The sequence below is a fragment of the Gymnogyps californianus genome, chromosome 17 (genome assembly GCF_018139145.2).
Source record: "Gymnogyps californianus isolate 813 chromosome 17, ASM1813914v2, whole genome shotgun sequence".
NCBI classification, from domain to species: Eukaryota; Metazoa; Chordata; class Aves; order Accipitriformes; family Cathartidae; genus Gymnogyps; species Gymnogyps californianus.
The window spans coordinates 6,590,692-6,610,024 of record NC_059487.1 but is presented as its reverse complement, the minus strand read 5'-3'; the positions used below and the strand labels follow the sequence as shown (position 1 = coordinate 6,610,024).

At 51.8% G+C, this 19,333-nt stretch overlaps 1 protein-coding gene across 2 annotated transcripts; it reads left to right on the top strand.

Moving 5' to 3' along the window:
• The first annotated feature begins 90 nt into the window (after window positions 1–90).
• On the top strand, window positions 91–17,795 carry PKIG (cAMP-dependent protein kinase inhibitor gamma). 2 transcript variants are annotated; one of them, XM_050907110.1, is made up of 4 exons: window positions 91–283; window positions 5,728–5,795; window positions 15,523–15,698; window positions 16,840–17,795. In XM_050907110.1, the coding sequence occupies exons 3-4, from the start codon at window positions 15,548–15,550 to the stop codon at window positions 16,917–16,919; spliced, it is 231 nt and encodes a 76-aa protein (XP_050763067.1). In that variant the 5' UTR covers window positions 91–283; window positions 5,728–5,795; window positions 15,523–15,547; the 3' UTR covers window positions 16,920–17,795. The 2 variants fall into 2 exon arrangements, with proteins under 2 accessions (XP_050763067.1, XP_050763069.1); XM_050907112.1 differs by lacking the exon at window positions 91–283 and adding an exon at window positions 5,527–5,547.
• Window positions 17,796–19,333: the final 1,538 nt, after the last annotated feature.

The following is a 19,333-nucleotide window of genomic DNA, read 5'->3' as shown; positions in this document are numbered from 1 at the left end:
AGCTGCTTGACATCATCGAGATGAGCATTGGATTACAGCAGGCAGGGACTGACTCGGGAGGGGAGGAGAACACGCCCCTCGGCCCCAGAAGTGCAACTTCATTTAGCAGCTCCCAGTACAAGGAAACTGCAAGTCTGAAACTGGCTGCGACTCCCCTGGCCGGCTTGGCTGCTCGCCACACCGGGCAGAGACACCAGGAGGGTGTAAATCCAGCCTCGATTTCTTCCTCAGCGGCGGGACCGCAGAACTTGGGATTCGAGAAGCAGTGGGAGCCGGGGTGGCCGTAAGTAGGGCTGTGCACGCTGCTGCGGGCATGTGGGGCAGGGGATGGGCTGGGATGGTTGGTGGCCAGGAGACCTGCCTGGCAGCGCAGCAAGGGGCTGCTCTCCTCCATGGGAGCCAGAGCTGCGCTACAAAGGGGCGATTTGTTTAGAGATACAGTTAACTTTTACCTAACTGACTGTGAACAGCGAGATTTTTGCTGCCCACAGACTGTGGGCTGAAAAACTAAGCTGCATCCCGGTTTTTCTGCTGTTGGGAAAAGCTGGTTGTAGGCTGATGGCAGGGAGGTGGCTGCTGTTTCACTTGGAAAATAATGCAGTTCAGTACTTGCTGTGAAAGGGTAGCAGGGAGAGCAGACTCAGCGGTTAGAAATCACAAAGGACCGTGGATCAGTGACCCCCGTGGGGATTTCTGGCCTCATTTCTGACATGTGTCCATTTATTCTGAGTGACTCGCTGGAGGGAATCCCTTACAGCATCGGGGTGGCTCTGTGCTCGCATGGGAACGGATGCCAGCCTGCGGGACAGGTGCCCGGCATGCCATCTGTGTGGGGCTGTGGTGTGAATCCATCCTTAGGGCTGTCGGGAGCTGCAGGGCTGCCTGAGGCTCCCCTTCGAACTGTGAGCGAGGGTTTTGCAGAGCATGGTGGTAGAAGTGGGCTCGGAGACTTGCTGGCATCTAGCTTTCCAAGCAAATGTTTTAAAAGGCAAAGACTTGGGATAAAAAAAGAACTGCTGTGTGGTGGTATTCTCAGGAGGCTTTGCAAATTCCTCCACCTCGGAGCTGTGTGTCTTTCTCTCCTCTCTCTGGATTCCCCTAAGCAGCTGGTAGCAAGCCACGGTGGCAAGCTTTCACGTGCATGTAATGCCTTGGCCCCAAAGGGGTGTTTGGGAAACGTTTCCCTTTGCTTGGAAGGGGTAAACTGGTCCCCAGAACAAGAGCCAAGTGTAGCCATGAACTCAGAAGCGATGCCCTGGGTGGCTGGGCTGGTGGCACAAACTAGGAGGACAAGCTGGGGTCAAATGAGCAAGAGGCAGCCGCAGCGGGGATGCTGCAGCAGTGCAAGGGTGAGAGGAGACTTGTGGTGTGGGAATGGCTTGACCAGGTGGCAGAGACCCTCAGATGGTTGCAGCCCCTCAGGCTCTGGGCTGTTGGCTCGCAGCGAGGTTGGCGTGCCTGGCTTGGGTAGCTGTGGGGTGCACCTTGACTTCTGAGACTCTTGGCTGGAAAGGGCCACCGTGCTAACGCATGGCCACCCAACTGAGAAATTGTCACGTTTCTGCTCTCGTGAGGGATGGTGTTTGGGAAAGAAGGATGCATGACGAGATCCTCAATGGCTGGATTCATTCATAGTGCAGATGTAGGTTAAATGGCCATTTACAAACATGGATGCACCAGTAGCGCTTAATATACCTCAAGCACAGAACAGGGCTTTGAGTCCTTCAGATGGAGTTCCACATGGACGCACGAGTCCCCCATGCCATCATTTTCAGGACACTTTCCAGAGAGTGTGGACTCAGATGCCTCAAAGAACTGGAGACCACTAAATATAGCACACAGGCTCCCAGGGTAGGCAGCTTGGTCATGAAGAGATGAAAACCCAAGAATGTTCATAGCCATGCGTCTTCCATCCACCCGGTATTTCTGTACTCAGTGGCCAATTCTGAGGTGGTGTACAAGCACACGGTGAGCTAGAATGTGGAGTTTTGCTTTTTTCCTTTATCCTCTTATTCCAAAGAAAAGTAAATCTACTTTTGAGCCCACTCAGAGGAATACCCACAGGCACACAACACTGCCTCCCAAAGTAACTGTGGAAAACGTTTTCCAAGTTGCTAACATTTCCTGATCTCCCACATTTCAGAGCCAGTTCCTGCAGCATACTGCTGTGCATTAATCCCTCCAGCCTGTCTGGGCAACCAAACACCAGCGTTATTCCTATTTTACATGGGCTACACACAAAGCAGATGATTTTCCTGGGCTCATACAGGTCTGTGGCAGAATCAGGGATGAATCTACAAGTCCATAAGGAACAGCAGAAGCTTCAACTCAGCTTTGTTTGCCTTTCTATGCCACCCTGTTCTGGTCTCTCCCATTTTCACATTCCAATTGTTTCTCCACACTCTTAAGGGTTTCCTTAGTGTCACCAAAAAGCTGTATATATGGACTGATCCAGAAAACAAATTTTCCACCACAATACCCATTTTAGAGAGGATGAGAAGGGAACCCCCCCCCCATGCTTCTAGTTGTCTCTAGCCCGTGACTAGAAAAAGCCAAGTCATAAAGGGAGCTGCTCCCAAGGCTTGCCAGCACCAGCCAGTGAGAAGGGAAGGTTCAACTGTTGTGTGGACTTTGTCCCCAGCTCCTCACAACGGCAGTTAGAGAGCCCGAGACATCGCTCCAGGACTCACCTGGCACCTGTAGCGCAAGCAGGAAGAACAGCAGTTGGACTGTGAACCACCTATTCCCCTCTTTCAAAACTCTCACTCCCTTCGAGCCTACAGGGATATGTACTTTACACCACTCATTTCTCGTTTGCATGGCAAGTTCCGAAACGCTTCCCTCCCAGCGCAGCCCCGGAGAGGCTCGGTGCTCTTTGCACGGCTCCTCCACGCTGGCTTTCACGCAGGCATGTTGCTGGTCGCAAGCCGCTGCCCCGGGAACTCCCCAGTGAGCACCGAAATGCCAGCTTTTGTTGATATTTGCAGTGATGTAATAAGCCAAACATATCCCCACTGGAGCGTCATCAACTTTACTGGAATTACTGTTTCCACAAAGTGTAATTAATCTGTGGTGCTCATTGCCATGAGATATCACTGGAACAAAGAGCTCAGAAGGCATTTTAGTGGGTATCAGGTAGTTATCTCGGTAGCAAAACAATCCTGGGTATGATTACGAGGATATTGCATGTTAAGCATTATAAAACCTCCTGCTTCAGAGTAATTAGTGACTTATGAAAAATATTCCACTACAATTACAAGTTTTCTTGCACCTCTGAGGCCAAGGATGCCAGCTGCTGCTGGGGACAGGGCATTAAATGAGAGTCTCTCAGTCTGCTCTGGGAGGACCGGGCTCCTGTTCTGATCAGCGATGCATACAGCGTGTTGTTTACCCAGGAGTCAAGAGACACAGAAACAACCTTCTCTCTGCTGCCATCACCTTACTTGAAACCAGAAAGGATTTCCTCTCTGGATCAAAAGCAGCACCATAACAGCTGTTGTGTAGAATAATGCTGAATTCTGCCAAAAAGCATTCTGGGTTTTTTTGGAACATATATTCATTTTGAAGCAATGCTGAGAGCACCGAGTTTGTTTCGTGTGCTTGTTCTTTTTGGGTAACAGCTGATAAACATGGAGAGAATCTGAACCCCAAACACGTGCATCATGCTGATGCCCTTGTAATCCATTCCCGATGGGGTATGGATGTTTAGCTATCCAATGAACGTTTCCACAGGGGTCCCAAAGTAATCTGTGGTACCTTGATGCGTTATAGGACTAGATTAGGAAATGTAAAGTGTTCTTTACCAAGTTACTTTAGCCCATCCTTATTCACACTGCATGGACTAATCCACTTCACCATCCTTAAATCCCCAGGCTCCCCACGTGGGATATTGCCCAGCCTTTGCACAGAGGGGCCTTCAGAGCTCTGCCCATCGCCCTGGGAGCAGCAGGACTGGATGAGCCAGCAGAGGATGAGCCTTTGGGGATGGAGCAAGGGGCCCAGCTTCAGATTTGTAGACTCCAGATCCCCAAGTGAGGGCTGTGGGGAGAAACATCTAGCCAGAGCCAGGGCTGCAGGGTTGGAAAGCCAATACCTGTTGCTAAAGAGTTTCTGTCTCCAAAAATCAGCTTTTTTTGAGAGAAAAACAGGGGTTTCCCACCATATCCCATCAGGAACAGGGCTGCTCAGTGATAACTTCTACTTCAGAGCATCATTGCTCCAATTTACTTTAAGCCTCTCTTGGCAGAGGGCCATGTATTTTGAGATATTTTGCAACACATCTGAAGTGCCGGAGGTTTAACTGTTTGGGCCATGGAACACACGAGCCAGAGCGAGGCAGGAAGGCAAAGGAGGAAAATAAAGACTCATGGATTTCCAGAGCTGGCTTTCTTCCTTCCTGCTTTTGTTTGCCTGCTTGGTGCCCCAAAATGGCGATGCACATTCCCAGAATTGTGGGAATACTGCTTCTTTTCCGGTCCAGTGTTTCCAGTAAGCACTTCACTGTAAATGAGGTAAACACTAGCAAAACTGTATTGTTAAATCCCTGTGTCTTTGTTTGGCTACTGTCATGATCATAATTAGTATTTTCCACTTCTGTAAGCCTGTCATCTGCAGATCTGAAAGTGCTTTACAAATATGTGAAGCATCTAGCAAGGGGAGCAAGTATTAATAGCTCCATTTAACAGATGGGCAAACTGACACACAGAAGCAGCAAGTGCCCTGTCCTTGAAGCAGGGCCAGAGCCAGCAAGTAGTTGGCTCCAACAACTAGGGAGTTTTAAAAGTGGGTCAAAAAAATAAAGAGAAAGGCTGTAGATCTGTCCCAGCTTGAAAAATGATGGGGAATAGTTCCAGTCAGAGTGGTACTCAACCCAGATGGGCCAGACAGATGAATTGCTGGGTGAAGTACTGCTTATATGGTTAAATGGTTCATCTCTTGCTTTCTGTTCTGCTAATATTTGTCCCTGGGACAAAGTGAAAAAAACAGTCCATGATGTTCCAAAAAGTCTGAAAGCTGAAACAGCTGCTAAAATAAGCAAGTGTCTTGTTGGCTGGGCTCTGCAGGTCAGGAGATTGCAACGCACCCACAGATGTTAAGGCCACAGAGGAAATGTCTTTGAGTGGGGCTTGGGGACAGCGGGAGAAGGCACAGCTGTGCACAAACAAAGAAACCCAAGGAGCAGGAGACAGACCCAGCAAGGTGACTAAAAGTACCAGATCAAACTTCCCCTTTTGCCTCAGAGAAGCTGATATGGAAGTTTCACTTCTTTAAAGGGCAGTGGAGCTACAAACCAATATTCATTTACACTCTCGAGGCAGCCACCAGGTCCCCCCATGGTACCGGTCAGGAGACGCAAGTTGCTTCAGTTCTCCCCAGCACACCCACATGAAGTTAACAAAAGGAGAAGCAAAACCAAAGAGAACTTCTCTGTGAAGCCAGGCCCATGGCTGGACTTTCCTTGCTCTTAGACCCTACAGGCCAAATCTCCATTAGCACAGACCCTCCTGAGAAGGTGCCATATGAACACCACCATCCCGCAGCCCTTCGGTTGGTGTCTCCGTGCTCGCCAAGCCGGGCTTTGGCTGAGCCTGCTGGGCAGAGCCCTGCCAGACCCCGTGCCCCCTCTGCTGTCCTAGTCGCAGGCGGTGGAAAAAGCAGCTGAGCTTTATACTTCCCAACAAAGCACAGAAAACATTTTCTTACGTTTATTTTCTTTTCCTTCCACAGAAGCTGCTGCCCTGCTGCGTATGAAGCTTGTTTGAAGTCATGTCCAGAAGGAAAGTCAACTAAATCAGGTAAGGATTCACACTATGGACTCATACAATTTTTATTCACAGGGAGATATCGTATAAACAGGAATGGGGTTTTTCCTTCCTGTTTCACAGCGTCATTTGACCTCCCTCTGTTTTCTGAATTACTAAATGCTAGAAAGCTGCTAAGAGGAAAAAAATATCAACAATTCTGCCGTAATGACTTTCCTGCTGTATTTTCCATCCTTCACAGCCACGTACTTGTACCAAGCCATGTTCCAATGCTGACTCCAAGGGCAGCCCCTAGTGCAAGCCATGCTGCACGGCCTCCCCCCGCCAGCTGCCCACACACTTTGCATGGGAATATTGTTTGCCGGTACATAGCCATGTAAGCAAGTTTTGCTCTGCGTGTATAGTCAGCCCAGCAAGATCCAGAGAACCCCCAAAGCTTAACCTTTTGTGGTGCTTGCGTAAATGGCAGATCCGCCAGCTCAGACAGTCCTTTCCGTGGTTTCACTCCCATGGCTTCTGCGCTCAGAGCATCTCCTCAGTCCTTAGATCATCTTGCTGCTTTCTCTTGATCCTGCACTGAGCTTTCCCTTACACAAAGCTGCCACGGTCGTATTGTTTGCAGATCTGGCAATACAGGATCTCGGGACTCTTTGGTGCATGTAGACATTCCTCCTGCAGGTCTCTCAGAGCAGTTCATCTCTTGTATCCAGCATCTTTCCCATCTAGGCTAGAGACGCCCCGTGTCCTTCTACATCCAGGCTGCATTTCAGTGGATCATAAAATAGTCAGCAGTTCATTTCGTTAGAAGCTTTCCCTTTTCTGAGATTATAACTTGCAATAATCGCTGAGCGTCCCCAGTGTAATGTTACAGGCATGCCTCAAGCACCGCTTCAACTCGTGTCTAGATGTCATATCCCTGGTGACTTATGCAGACAGATTTATCCTGCCTGCAGAAAGGATCAGAAGCTGCTATCACCTGACATAGATGTACAAGAGTTCTCCATCCATCACAGAAATAGTCAGAGAGGGGAGTGTGCAGGCCAGCAGAGCTTTCTCTACCCAGGTAGGGGTCCCAGCAAGGTAGCACAGCCAAAGGAACTACTGATTTCAGTGGGTAACAGAAGCCATGGAGCCACCCAAAAGGGCTTAGCTCAGCCACCTCTCACCGCCAGCCTGTTTTTAACTCCTACACTTTCCTTTTCTATTCTATGTAAAGCATCAATAGCACCATCCCAGCCACCCAATCCTTCTCACAGCTCCCAAAGACAGATCTTCCCCCTGCCCCCATCTTCCCAGGCAAGCACTGCTCCTGCCCTGGGCTGGGAGTAGTGCTGGTGCCTTTCTTCTGTGCAGTGGGGTGGACGGACAGGGCAGCCAGCTCCAGGGAGTAGAGCTAAGCCTGGTTTTGCTAATCAGCCTCATTCCACGCTGACACTCTTAAGAGTTGCCCTGGTTATTTTTAGGCACCGCTGGGAGCTGCCAGGGCTCTCACACCTCAGGAGGTTTCACAGCTTCTCACTCAGCCCCTTACACCACACCGAGTCAGAAGGACTCTTTGGATGCTGGATGTGAGTGCCTACGGGATCGTGCAAGCCTGAATGAGGAAGAGCCAAGGCAGGTGGCTTTCAGCTTCATGCATCCTGTGCTAAGCAGAGCCTCCTCAACTAGCTGCAGCCAAACCTGCATAGTTACGGCCTGCACAACACCGCTTCCAAGCTAAGCTCTCTTTCCCAGCCATGCAAGCACCGCTTTCACACAGCAGCAGAGGTCAACTCCTCAGATCACAAAGCAAAGCTGGACAAAATTGCTCTTTTTCCTGCTAGGCATAAAAATAAAGACCCATCCTTGCTTACCTCTGTCCTTGTAGAAACGTCTTCTTCCACCCAGAAACAGAGCTATCCCATCAAGACCTGCTCTGGCTTCACCTTCCTTTTATACATGACAAGGGCTCCTGTGCTAGAAAATAGCCCCAGCTGCATCTCCTCTGCACTTATTTGACTCCTCCTTGCCCAGGGAAGCCTGCAAGGTGTTGGGGAGGTTGTGCTGGGGGTGAGCATCCCTGGGCCAGGAATTCAAGCAGGGTTTGAATAGGTGATGTTCACTCAGAGGTTAGTGCCTTGGTGCGATCAGAAGAGCTGTGGGACCACTGGGGAGTTTCCAGCCTTTGAGGTGAAATCCAGCAGGGACTTTTCTCCCCGAATGATTTGGGGGAAGACAGGGAACCCAAGTCTGAAGGGGATCCCCGTTGCAAAGGAATGCACCCTGTGGCCCAGGCACGATGGTGCGTCCGCACATCACACACAGCGACAATACCTGAGTCTTCCTGGAACATGCCTGCAACAGCAGCTGTGGGGCTTTTGCAGCTGAAGGGTTTGAAGTGACTGGTCTGTGGTTTGCCTGCTTTGCAAGTTCAGGCATTAGCAGATCTTCCACACAGTTGCTAGTTTTGTTCGTGTAAAAATATGTTGACATATAAAGGCAGCTAAATAAGAAGTCGGGAGAAAATAAAAATAATGGAGAAAGGACTCCTCATAGCCTCATACTCCTTACAGCTTTGAAAGGGTCTCTGCAGGGGACAGAGAGAACCGTGGGTGCTGGCTCACAAGGCGATGGGTGCTCGTGGCCATGCTGGGTGAACATGAGGGGTCTGGGTTGCTGCTCTCTGCTGTACAGAAGTCAGAGCACCGCATCCACCCAGGGTGAGCCTGGCTTGAGGGGGTGACAAATGGCAGGGAGAAAGGTGCCAGCCTACCATGTCCTAAGGCCTGCCGGGGCTGAGCGTGCCTCATCCCGCTCTGCCACCCCATCCCTCGGAGGGATGTGCATCTGTCGGAGGCGGCGGGGGAACCGGAGTGCCCTGATTTATTAGCACCTCGAAGCTGTGGGATGTGAAAAACAAGCTTGACCTGGGAACAAAACAAAAATACAACTGCTGTCACGGCAACTGTCTCCAGATGCACGAAGAGACCAATTATTTCCATTAATCAACTTAGTGAGAAGCTGCAGAAGAGGCTTAAGCTGCAGCCAAGGCTCGGCGCTGAGGGGAAGGAGGAGCAGAGAGCTCCATCAAACCCTAGTTGCCAAGGCAAACTGTGATTCCTCTCGTGGCAGAGGATTTTTGGAGCAGACACTCAGCACCCATGTGTCGCGGGGACTGGCAGAGGGGTGCTGCCTGCTCCAGGCATGGGGATGCAGGCTGGCAGCACCGCGTGGCCAGAGCTGGGCACCGGGCTGCCCTCCCGGCGGACAGACGGATGGATAGACAGGCGGCTCCCTCCCACCGTCGCCCACACATCCTGATGCTAACGACATGCTGGCAGGGCTGAGCAATCCCCTCCTGCCTCCCCTACTCCTCCCCAAGCCTTCCCCTCTCCCCTGGGGACCGCAGCAGCGCACATAAGGACTCACCCTACCTCGATGCCAAGGGTGGGCCGTGATTTTGAAATCTGGCTGGAGCATCTCTTAGTCAGCTGGGAGCCAGACAGTGGCCAGGAGGATGTGGGGCAGCAGGAGGTACCTTGGGACAGCAGAGACACTGCAGTGGGGGTCCCTGGGGACGTGCTGAAGGCCAGGAGGGAGGGGAGGCAGTCTGGGGAGCTTGGTAGAGCTAAATGCAAGGTTTGCGAAGTCGTAGAGGAGTCAGTCTAAGCCTAATCTTAAACCTGGGGCTAAGCAATTAGTTACCAGTTCTACAGGCATGAAGTGATCTTTATCCTGTAAAACCAGGCCAAAGCAAAAGAAGGGATCTGTTTATGGACACCGAGCCTCAGTCCCCCTCCTGTATCTGCTCTCCTCCTACATGAATTATAATTTTCCACTAAGTCCTAGAGAACCCTAGAAGCTCTGATCCTGCAAAACCACTGCAGTGCCTGGAGAAGCTGTGATGTCTGTGCTGGCTGAATTCATTGTATTTAGCGTAAGAGCCAGAGGGTGCAGAGTTGTTATGAGGAATCCCACAGCAAAAGCCTTCCAGAAATACCAATGTGCCATGCCCAACCACGACATCTCTTCACCACTGAAGTGTGGTGAGGCTTTTCCACGCTATTCTCGCCTGGAAAGAAACTGCTCAGCACATGAGGTGGACACACGTGCCCTGGTAGGAGATCAGGCTGCTGCCCTGGTCCTGCCTGTTTTCTCACCCAGCTGGGAAATTCGGGGCTCAGCAGTTTGGAGCACATCAATTCTGGCCAATAGGGCCCACCACCACCACATTTTGGAGAACATAGACCCAGCAGAAGAGCAGGGGAGCTCTGTGCCTGGTGCAGACCCTGTCACCAGCCTTACCAACGCTTGTTGCAAATGTAGCTGCCACCAGACCGGGCTCCCAAGAGGACATCTGCATCTTCAGCTCAGCTTCTGGCCACAGATCTAAGCTCTAGTGCATGGGGTTCATGAGCCATAGCAAGGCCTTTAAGGCACGAGCACAGGTCTAAAAATACTCTCTAACCTCGATAACACCATTACAGAGCCCTCCTTCTTTGATGTGCAACCCCTCACGCATGTTCCCAGACAAGAGCCAGTGGAAAATTTGCTGAAATTCCAGCTGGAAGTTGTCAGACAGTTGGTGGAAACCCCCTGACCTCCAGTGCTGGCTTCAGCCCTATGGGATTTTTTTTCCTCCTCGCTGGATGCGACTCTCCCAGCACGAAACCTCACAGCAGACCCACAGGGAGCACAGAAATCCTGGGGCTCCCGTCTCTGTGCTCTACCAGGCCACCCTCTGCAGTAAACCATCTTACACTGTAAATATTTTAAAAGCCCAGCAGGGCTGTTGAGTATGTTTTGCTGTTGTTATGGATCTGGCCCCAGCAGGAGAGGTCTAATAATAGTCACTGTACCCTGGAATGAAAGGGCAAGGGGCACTGCGCAACACGGAGAGCTTGAAGGCGACTGTACGACTTCATGCCTTGGTCACTGCAGGTTGGCAAGGAAGGGGAGAGAAGCGGGATGTGATGCGTGAGCAGAAGAAGGGGTCACATCCCTGTTCCCCGGCAGAACCTTGAAATTTCACCCCAGAAACACAGTAAGGTTTAGCCTGGCTTCGTGGCTTTATGACTCCAGAAGTCTGGGGGCCAAAAGAGAGCATTAGATCCGCTGGTGTGACACCAAGCAGGACGGAGAGTATGTCCCTGACCGGGCTGTGGGACGAGGGAGCCATCTCCAACCAGAACCCGCAGCTGTTGGTCCCAACTGCCACTGGCAACGGGCTGGCGCGGGGCCACAGCCGGGCAGCAGCACCCCGGGACGTGAGTCTGCTGGGGCTCCTGCCCCCGGGGACCTGGGCGTCCCAGTCCCTGCCCTCGGGGGCTGCCTGCTGCGGCCGCAGAGGTGGCCGAGGTGCAGGGCTCCCCTCCTCGGGTGTCCCAGGGGACAGCACCGCGGGCAGGGCAGCTGCCCCCGCTCGCCCCCGAGGAACAGGGAGGTCTCTAAAGGAAAGCAGGGTGGGAGCAGGCGATGATTCAGGCTTAGTTAAGCAGAGAAATCCATTGCTGTGTTTAACCTTTGAACCTCCTTCCTTACAGCAGCCCAGGTGTGCTGTGCTGGCTACCCTAAGGGGCAAGGATGTCCAAGCAGGGGACTAAGCTGCCCTATGCCCAAAAGTGCCACGGATGCCATGCAGAGACAAACAGGACCTTCTCTGACCTAGAGGCCCTTTGTGCTCACTGCAAAGGTGGGTTAGGCGGAGAGGAAAATACTGAGGAAGGCAAGAGGTAAGAGAGGCAGAGCAGAAAGGAGGAGGAAGGCAGGCAGTGGAGGGGAAGCTGGCTGAATTCAGCACAGCCTGCTGATAGCCAGCATCAGTGCAGAGTCCAAAAATAGCCCTTCCTAGCCATAAAAAGCTTACAGTTTAACCTAGACAAGGGACAGATGCAGTATCGTGCGAAGGGTTTCCTTGAAACTGGAGTCCGGGGCTGGGTGTGACTGTAACATCCATCTGATCCCTCAGAGTTAGACCCCGGCCGCTGGTTCGGGTCGCAGGGCTTGTGTTTGCTCTGCAGGCACACGGCTCTGTGTTGGGTTTAACCTGCCCGTGGTGTTTCCAGGTCATTGTCTGCCACTCTCATGTTAGTTGCAGTACCTGTTTGCTTCTAGTCCCTGGGATCTGTGCTGTGGAGAAGCAGGCAAGGGGGGAAACGGGAATTAAATGCTGGCTTGCCAGTGGGACTGAGAGGGGCATTGAGCTGACCCAGATGAAATGCCCCGGTTTCTTCTACGAAAAGGCAGAAGAAACATTTAACCCTTTAATTTCTTAGCATCCACCTTCTAAATGGGTACAATTCAGCCCGGGTATGAGTAGGGCTGGTTCAGCTGCAGCCCCCCAGAGCAGAGCCAGCTGCTCCGTCAGCTGCTGGGTGACTTCCCTGGAAAATGCTGGCGAGCCCAGCTGCAGTCCGACAGCAAAACCACTCCGGAAGCCGAGTCCATACCAGCAAAGCCAAGACTATTACAGCTCCAGATTTTTTAGTCCTCACAAGACACTACGGAAAAATAAGTCCAGGCCAAATGGCAGGTTCGGCAGAGCCAGGTTATTTCAGGGGGGCACAGGAGCAGAGGCAGCTCTGGGGAACGCGTCTGGTGTCTGTGGCAGCTTGCGAGGGGCTTCTTCACTTGTGGCCAGCTGCCCTGGGACAGGCAGCACCACATCCCCATGGTGGAGGGGACACAGCCTCCCTCCAAGCAGCACAGAAAAGCTTTTGAGGTATGTGCAACGGGCAGCAGGTCCCAGCCCCCTGCCAATGGCCTTTGTCACTGCACCACGCATCCCCTGCCCCGTCTCCACGGGCTCGCACGCTGCGCCGAGGGCGCAGGGACCGTTTCTGTTATCGTCAGCAGCAAGGAGGGAAGGGAGGCAGGAAATGACCCTCTGGGGACAAGTTGAATCATCTCTTTGAAGCGCCCTGGAAACCCTTGCGCAGTGTATTTGTGTGCTGCGGGCTTATTCCTGCAATGCCTGGGAAGAGCTGGCACATCATGCCCTCCCGCCGGCCCACGGGAGCGTGAAAAACCGAAGGTGGGGAGCCGGCGGGTGATGCACCCCTGCTTTGCACTCCCCTGCCACTGCTAAATGACTGTCCACGGTGATGCAGTTTCAGGTTGAACTACGTGGGCAAGAGGGAAGGTGGTTCCCTTCTTGTCCCTGGCAGATGCTAAAAGATGTTTCCACTGACTAAAAACCCACTGAACTGTTTTGCACCTGCCTGGAAGTGTGGAAATGCTCTTTGAAAAATTAGGTTTTTCTATCAAAAATTGAGACGACCGCTCCCATCACCTCCTCAGTCCAACAGCTTCCTGGAGGCAGAGGCTGGAGTGTCTCTGCCAGCAGGGAGAGATCTGCCTGCAAGGCTTTTGAGAGCCATCCACCTTGAAAATCCTGAAGGAACTGCACAAATTTGAAAGCTTTGCTCGTAAATCCGCCCCTCTCTAGCTCTTTGCACGGAGAGCCGAAGGCAGGAACCCTCTCAGCCACAGAAAATAAATAAATCACACACGCCACCTCCCGGCCGCCGAGCTGGGACACAAACCTGCCCCAAGCAGGATCTGCTTCTGCACACTTGGTTCCTTCCCCTATTTTAAATCAAGACCCCATCCTTTTCCCATGTGATGGGGCATTTAGTCACTTGGCACAGCACTGCTGCAGCTGAGCACATCTACCTTTGGCAGCTACATCAAGGGACACCGGGAAAATGCTGCATCCCAGGGGCTGGCCAGCTCCTGCTCCCCAGTTTGTGGAGTCCATCCTACGAACCAGGTGGTCCAGCCCCCTGTCCAAGGGCAGGAGGACTCCTGACCATATCAGCTCTGGACTGGCCTCACTGATGTGGAGATGGGCCCAGGCTTGTGTGGTCTGCTCTTAGGGAAGCCTCCCAAGTCCATGTGACATCTCTCCAGCAGCTACAGAAGGTCAGCAGCCTCTGGGCTGCGATGAGCTGCGAAGAGGACTTGTCTGGGAGTGATGGATGCTCATGCTGTCCCGGGGAAAAGGCGCTTTGCTCGCTGACATCAGGCAGCCTGCTGCATCCAGAGCAGGCACCTCGTCGCGGGAAGGGCATGCCTGGAAAGGAAGGAGGGAAGATGAGGGAAAAAGAACAGCTGGGATCTCTTCCTGGGGCAAAGGATGCAGCTTTTCCCGGGGCTCATTAAACAGGGGCTAGATGGATGCCAAGGCCTGGGAGGAGGCAGGTGTTTGCAAGGATTTGCTGGATTTGGAGAAGCAGGTTCTCCTGGGAGGTCTGGGTGGGCCAAGCCCCACGTCCCACCAGTGAGCCGGTGCCAGCACTCCCTGAGCTGGCATCAGCACCAAGACAGGAGTCCCTGGGGCTACCGAGATGTACTGGGTTTATGCAGGTTTGAGGTTACAGGACCCTGCTCAATCTCAGAAATGGGGAGAATTTAACCTCTTTTATCCTGGCTATTGCATCTTCACCAACATCTTCTTCCTATTGCCATAACATCGGGGATTAGAGAGTGAGGAGTGCGATTCCTGCCCAGGCTGATGGTCTGCCAGCAGATTTCCATGGTAGGAAGATCAATATTAAGCAGGATTCGTACAGAAGGCTAAGCAAATTTCTCAGTGGGTCATTAACCCCAAGACACAAAAGCAAGTGAATCACAAGAAATTGAATTTTTTTCATTACACATGGGCGTTTCTAATCAGGACCCCCTTCAAGTATTGACAACATCAGCAGGGCTAAAGGCATTTTTTACAGTGAGCAGAATCACAGATAAGACAATTAATCTCTAACTTCCACACAGAAAAACAAACAAAGTGCCAAACTGAGTAAACAGGAGCAGGAACCAAGAGCACCACGTTTCCAGTGCAGGGGCAGCATGCACTCGCTTGCTCTGTGCCTGGGAGCCATGACGCCTGCGATACGTTCCCCGAGCTGCTGAGGTCCCTGGACTCTGTGTGCTGTACAAATGCTGGCAAGTTAAACTGTTAGCTAAAATGAAAAACTAACAACTTAAGGACTCATCAGGCTGAACTAAGAGCTGGCTCGCAGCAGAACTCACGTGTGACAAGTGGCTGCTCCGGGCCTTTCTTTGTGCTCTGCACTTGGCACAGATACAAGCCTGGAGTGAAGGGATCCAAACATCCCACAGAAGGGCTGATTTTCACATGTTAAAGTGCTTATCTCAAAGCAGTCCAGCCCAACAATTTTTCAGTGACATCCAACAACCAGTGGAGGCCAGTACTGATCGAAAGCCCTGTACCTACAAAACACTCCCCTGCTCCCCGAGCTTTCCAGTAGGTAGCCATCAGGGCCCTGATCATTTCCCATTACAAATTCAGGTTGGATCAGCACCCCATCCCCCCATGCAGCGAGCCAAATTTGGCCTCCATTCAAAGCTCCTGTGGCATTTTGAGGAGGAAAGAGGGCTTTTTCTGTAATGCTTTTTCTGTAAGAAAAAGCTGCTGCAAGCGACCTTGCAGCTCCTAAAGGAGAAGACCAGAAACTCAAAAGGAGAGGCAAATGCCTTGTCTGCCTTGCTGTGCAATGGGAAGGCAGAACAAGGGCCAGTAAGGCAGCTGGGATGGATCCTTCCTGCCTACCTGCCCTCACCCGGCACGGGGGGTCACCCCACGTGATGGGGTTGATATCTGACATTTCAGTAGCTGCTGTTAAAGGAACCGGAGCAGAGTTACAGGGACTATTTTTTCATGCTGTAATTTAACTCCATAGAGTAACCTAACCTGGCGGGAGCCATGACTCGAGGCTTGCCGAGCATCCTTGACCTCACAGCTGTGTTTTCTCCGCAGCGTTTTGCAGGCGTATAGAGATGCAATGGAGGTAGAGTCCAGCACATACACCGACTTTATTTCCTGCGATCGGGCTGGTCGGAGGAACGCTGTCCACGACATCCAACGAGATGCAACCACCATCAGCATGCGCAAGCTGACCGAGGACCTAGGTGACCTCGCCGTTGAAGGAGCAGGTGAGCTGCCACAGACACCAGTAAGCCCAGCTCCTGGCACCCAGGCTGGAAGGGCAGGGCACGAAATGGCAGCGCAGCTGACCAGTGCTGACTCTGGGAGCATCACGCTGATGCTCAGGAGGACCATCCCATTCCTTGCTGCAGTCAGTGCCTTCACGCTCGATGGGTACTCAGCTAGTAGGAGACTCCGCAGGCCGAGGGGCTCTTGCAGTGAACGGGATGGTCCCGGGATTCCTGGCACACGAGCCAAGGGCCTTTGCTCGGCTGGTTTGTAGAGGCACTGGTGTAAACAAGACATGGACTGACCAAGAGCCTTCCCAGGGCAAATTACACACAGGTATACCTTAGGCTTTATAAAAATCAAGTGTGGGACAGGTTGTCGTTTACTTTTTCTTTGTTGGTTGATTTTGTTTTTTTTTTTAAAAATCAGCCTTCAAATAGTTCCACAATATTTTAAATAACAACACAAATAATTTTAAACACCACCAGCCATCTCCAAATCTTCCCCTGTAGCCCAAACATGGCAGCAGTATCACCCTGCTCAGTATATGCCAGCCAGCTGACTACAAGAAGCACGAATCCTCTGTTCAGAGCACAAGCAAACCAGCCACTCTGATTTCGCTAATAAGCAACAAAACATACAGCACCACTGCAGAGGGTAAACTCAGTTTTTGCCCTTGCTCTTTTACTCCTCCAGCCTACAATCTGTAACTATAAAAACACTTGAAAACACATTACCCCAACTGGACCTCTTTCAACATGTCCATATTAGCACGTGTCCATCCACCTGTCCATAATAAGCACCAGTCAGAGCTCTTCTAACAGAGAGCAACTCAGGTAGCTGCCAGGCTGTCGGGCAGACATTCCTGGAGCACTTGCAAGTTGCCGTTACAGGTTAGACAAGGAGAGCCCATCCCTGCCCCGAGGCTCCCTCCCAGCATCACCAAATGGGTTGAGAAGCGTTGGTGCTCCAGGAACGTGAAGGGAGAACCCAATACTCTTAAGCCAAATATCTGGCCACAGGAGGGTAGCGATAGGTCTTCAGGTGGCAATCTGAATAAAATCAGCTATAGCAATTACTGATCATTTGTGTCCTCAGCAGAGCGTAACCGTGCTTTCTTCCCCATCCTCCCTTCTGCAGAAAGCCAAAGAGATGCCACTTCTTCTGAGAACGACCCTGGAGCAAGACCAAAGGGGCAAGAAAACAGCCCCTCCCCATGACAGTGTACAGGGGGTGGTATGGGCAGGAGGAGGGCCTTGCTGTGAACATTAAACAAGAATTTGCTGTTGAGTCTGTGGACAAAAGCCAACCTGGAACAGCAAGTTGTCTGTCAAATGCCTCTGCTGCAACCATTTTTGTTTAGAGAGCCACAAGACGCTGTGCAAGGACTGGCGCCTCCAAAAGACTTCTGCTCCCATCCCTAACAATTTAGAGCAACACTGCCGTGGTTGTAGTGATATGAGCCATTCTCAAGATGCCTTAGCTGCAATTTTCCCCTAGGGGAAAAAAAGATTTCAGTAATAATAGACACATCAGACTTTTCTGTCCAAGGTACCTTCCTCCTTTGCAAATATAGACTATTATTTATTCTGTTTCCATAGATTAGAAATTTAGATTATTGGTTTTTCTAAGCCTCACCCTCATCTGCATCTTAGACCTGACCTGGCCTCTGGACTGTCCATGCGGCCCCTCGTCAGGGTGGGCAGTGGGGAAGGGACCCGGCCAGTCCCGCTGCCTCCATGTCAAGCACCACTCACCTGTGCGGCTGCCGCTTAGCGTTAGGAAAGGACCAAAGCACAGCTCTGTGTGGATGAGCTCCACCTACAGACCCAGCAGCACCAGCCACAGGCATCTTTTTCTTCGGGTTTTAGCATTTTAAGATATTGTTAAGGGGAGGGGAGAAACATTTTGCTGGTTTGACTGTTGAAATTCAGGCTTAACTTTGCAAGCTGTTAGCTGAGATGATCTCTGGTAGGATCTCACACCATTCTCTCTTTTAGGAGACATGTTTTGTGTTAAAGATGGTTTGATAAAACTATATAAGCTGTTGGAATAAATAACACAGCCTTCAAGTGCTGAAGGTGTTTTTTTCTGCCTGGATGTTTCTTCTTCCTCTGTTTTGCCCTGTAGCTGGTTGAGCTTGCAGGGCAGTTACACCAGCTTCCCCTAATAGGGAGATACGGAGCTGTGTTACAAGAGAGTCCCTTCCATTTGGGTCTGTGAAACCCCACACGTTGGCAGCACCCAGGTGGAAGTAGATGTAGTTGGGCACAGAAAATTCTAAAGGTCTGCCCCTGCTTTCCCAGGTTTGCTGCCAGGCAGCGCTTTTCCCACGGGTGTTTCTTCCACCCGTGGGAGCACTGCTCCCCTCCACGTTACTACCCCAGAAGTCAAGCACAAGGCTGGCTTGGGACTTGGCGGAGTGGCCCAGACACCAGCAGAAGAGGTGCCGGTGGGAAGAGGCATCTTCCCTCTGCAGCACAGAGCTACGGGGACATTGCTGGCGTTTCACCCAGCCCAGGCAGAGCTGATCCCGCTGGAGCTGTGGGAGGCAGCTACAGCCCAGCTGGGACAGACGGCCAGCGCAGGGACAAGGCAGAGCTGGCCTGAGAAATACTTTCCACTGGTGACACAAGGACAAGCATCACCCTGACAGCCGAGGGAAGAACTTAATGTTACGAGTTTGAGATTTATCAGAGAAAACAAGGCCATAAATAAGCAGAGAAGCGGCTGCCAGACAGAGGGAGAATTGTCTGTGGGCCTCCGAGAAGCGATGGCCATGGGGCCAGCACAGAGATGTCCATGGCTGCAGCCCCCACAGGAAACAAGGATTTGGCAGCCAGGTAGCGGCTGCATCTGCTGCTTTGGCAGCTGCAAACCAGCTCGGCTCCCGGAGCTGCTTGGATACTATTGCAGCTCTGTGCCCGGATGGCAGCCAAGAGCCTGCTCCCATTTCCCTGTGCTCGGGGGCAAAACAGCAGGTAGCTCCTGGGCTTGGCTGACCGCACAGTTGGGTCTTTAAGCCCCATTTCCAGCTCTCCTCACTGCCACCGAACGGTATTTTTGGCTCATGCTGACACACAGAGAGAAAGCTGAAAGGCAGTGCAGAGGGACTGTGCACCATGCAAGACCTCCAGCAGTCAAATGCAGGCTAATCTTAGGTCTCCCTGGTCAGAAAATATCTGTTCCAGAATTATATTTAGGCAGATGATTAGGGACCTGTTGGCCAGCTACCCTCAGAGGACAGGCGAGAGGCATCAGGTTCCCCCTGCAAGTGAAAGAGCCAGCTCAGCTGCCGTCGCCGATTGTGCTGAAAGACCAAGGGCACTGGCTTAATCCAGCCACATCCTGACTTGCAAAGTTGCTGAGCACACAGATGCTCCGAGCCCTTCATTTCAGTTGAATATAGGGGCATGCCAGACCTCCCGAAACTCTTAACTGAGCACTAAACGATCAGAAAGTCTTTCAGCAAACACTCCCCTGCCCGAGCTGACAGTGCAGTCCAACAGCCAGGCAGCCCAGGCTGCACCACTTCTGGTTCTTAGCATCAACCGACTGTGCAAAACTCAGGAGACAAGGAAAAAAAGTGGTAAACTATTTTTGATACATGCCAGAAAAAGTGAGAGTACACAGT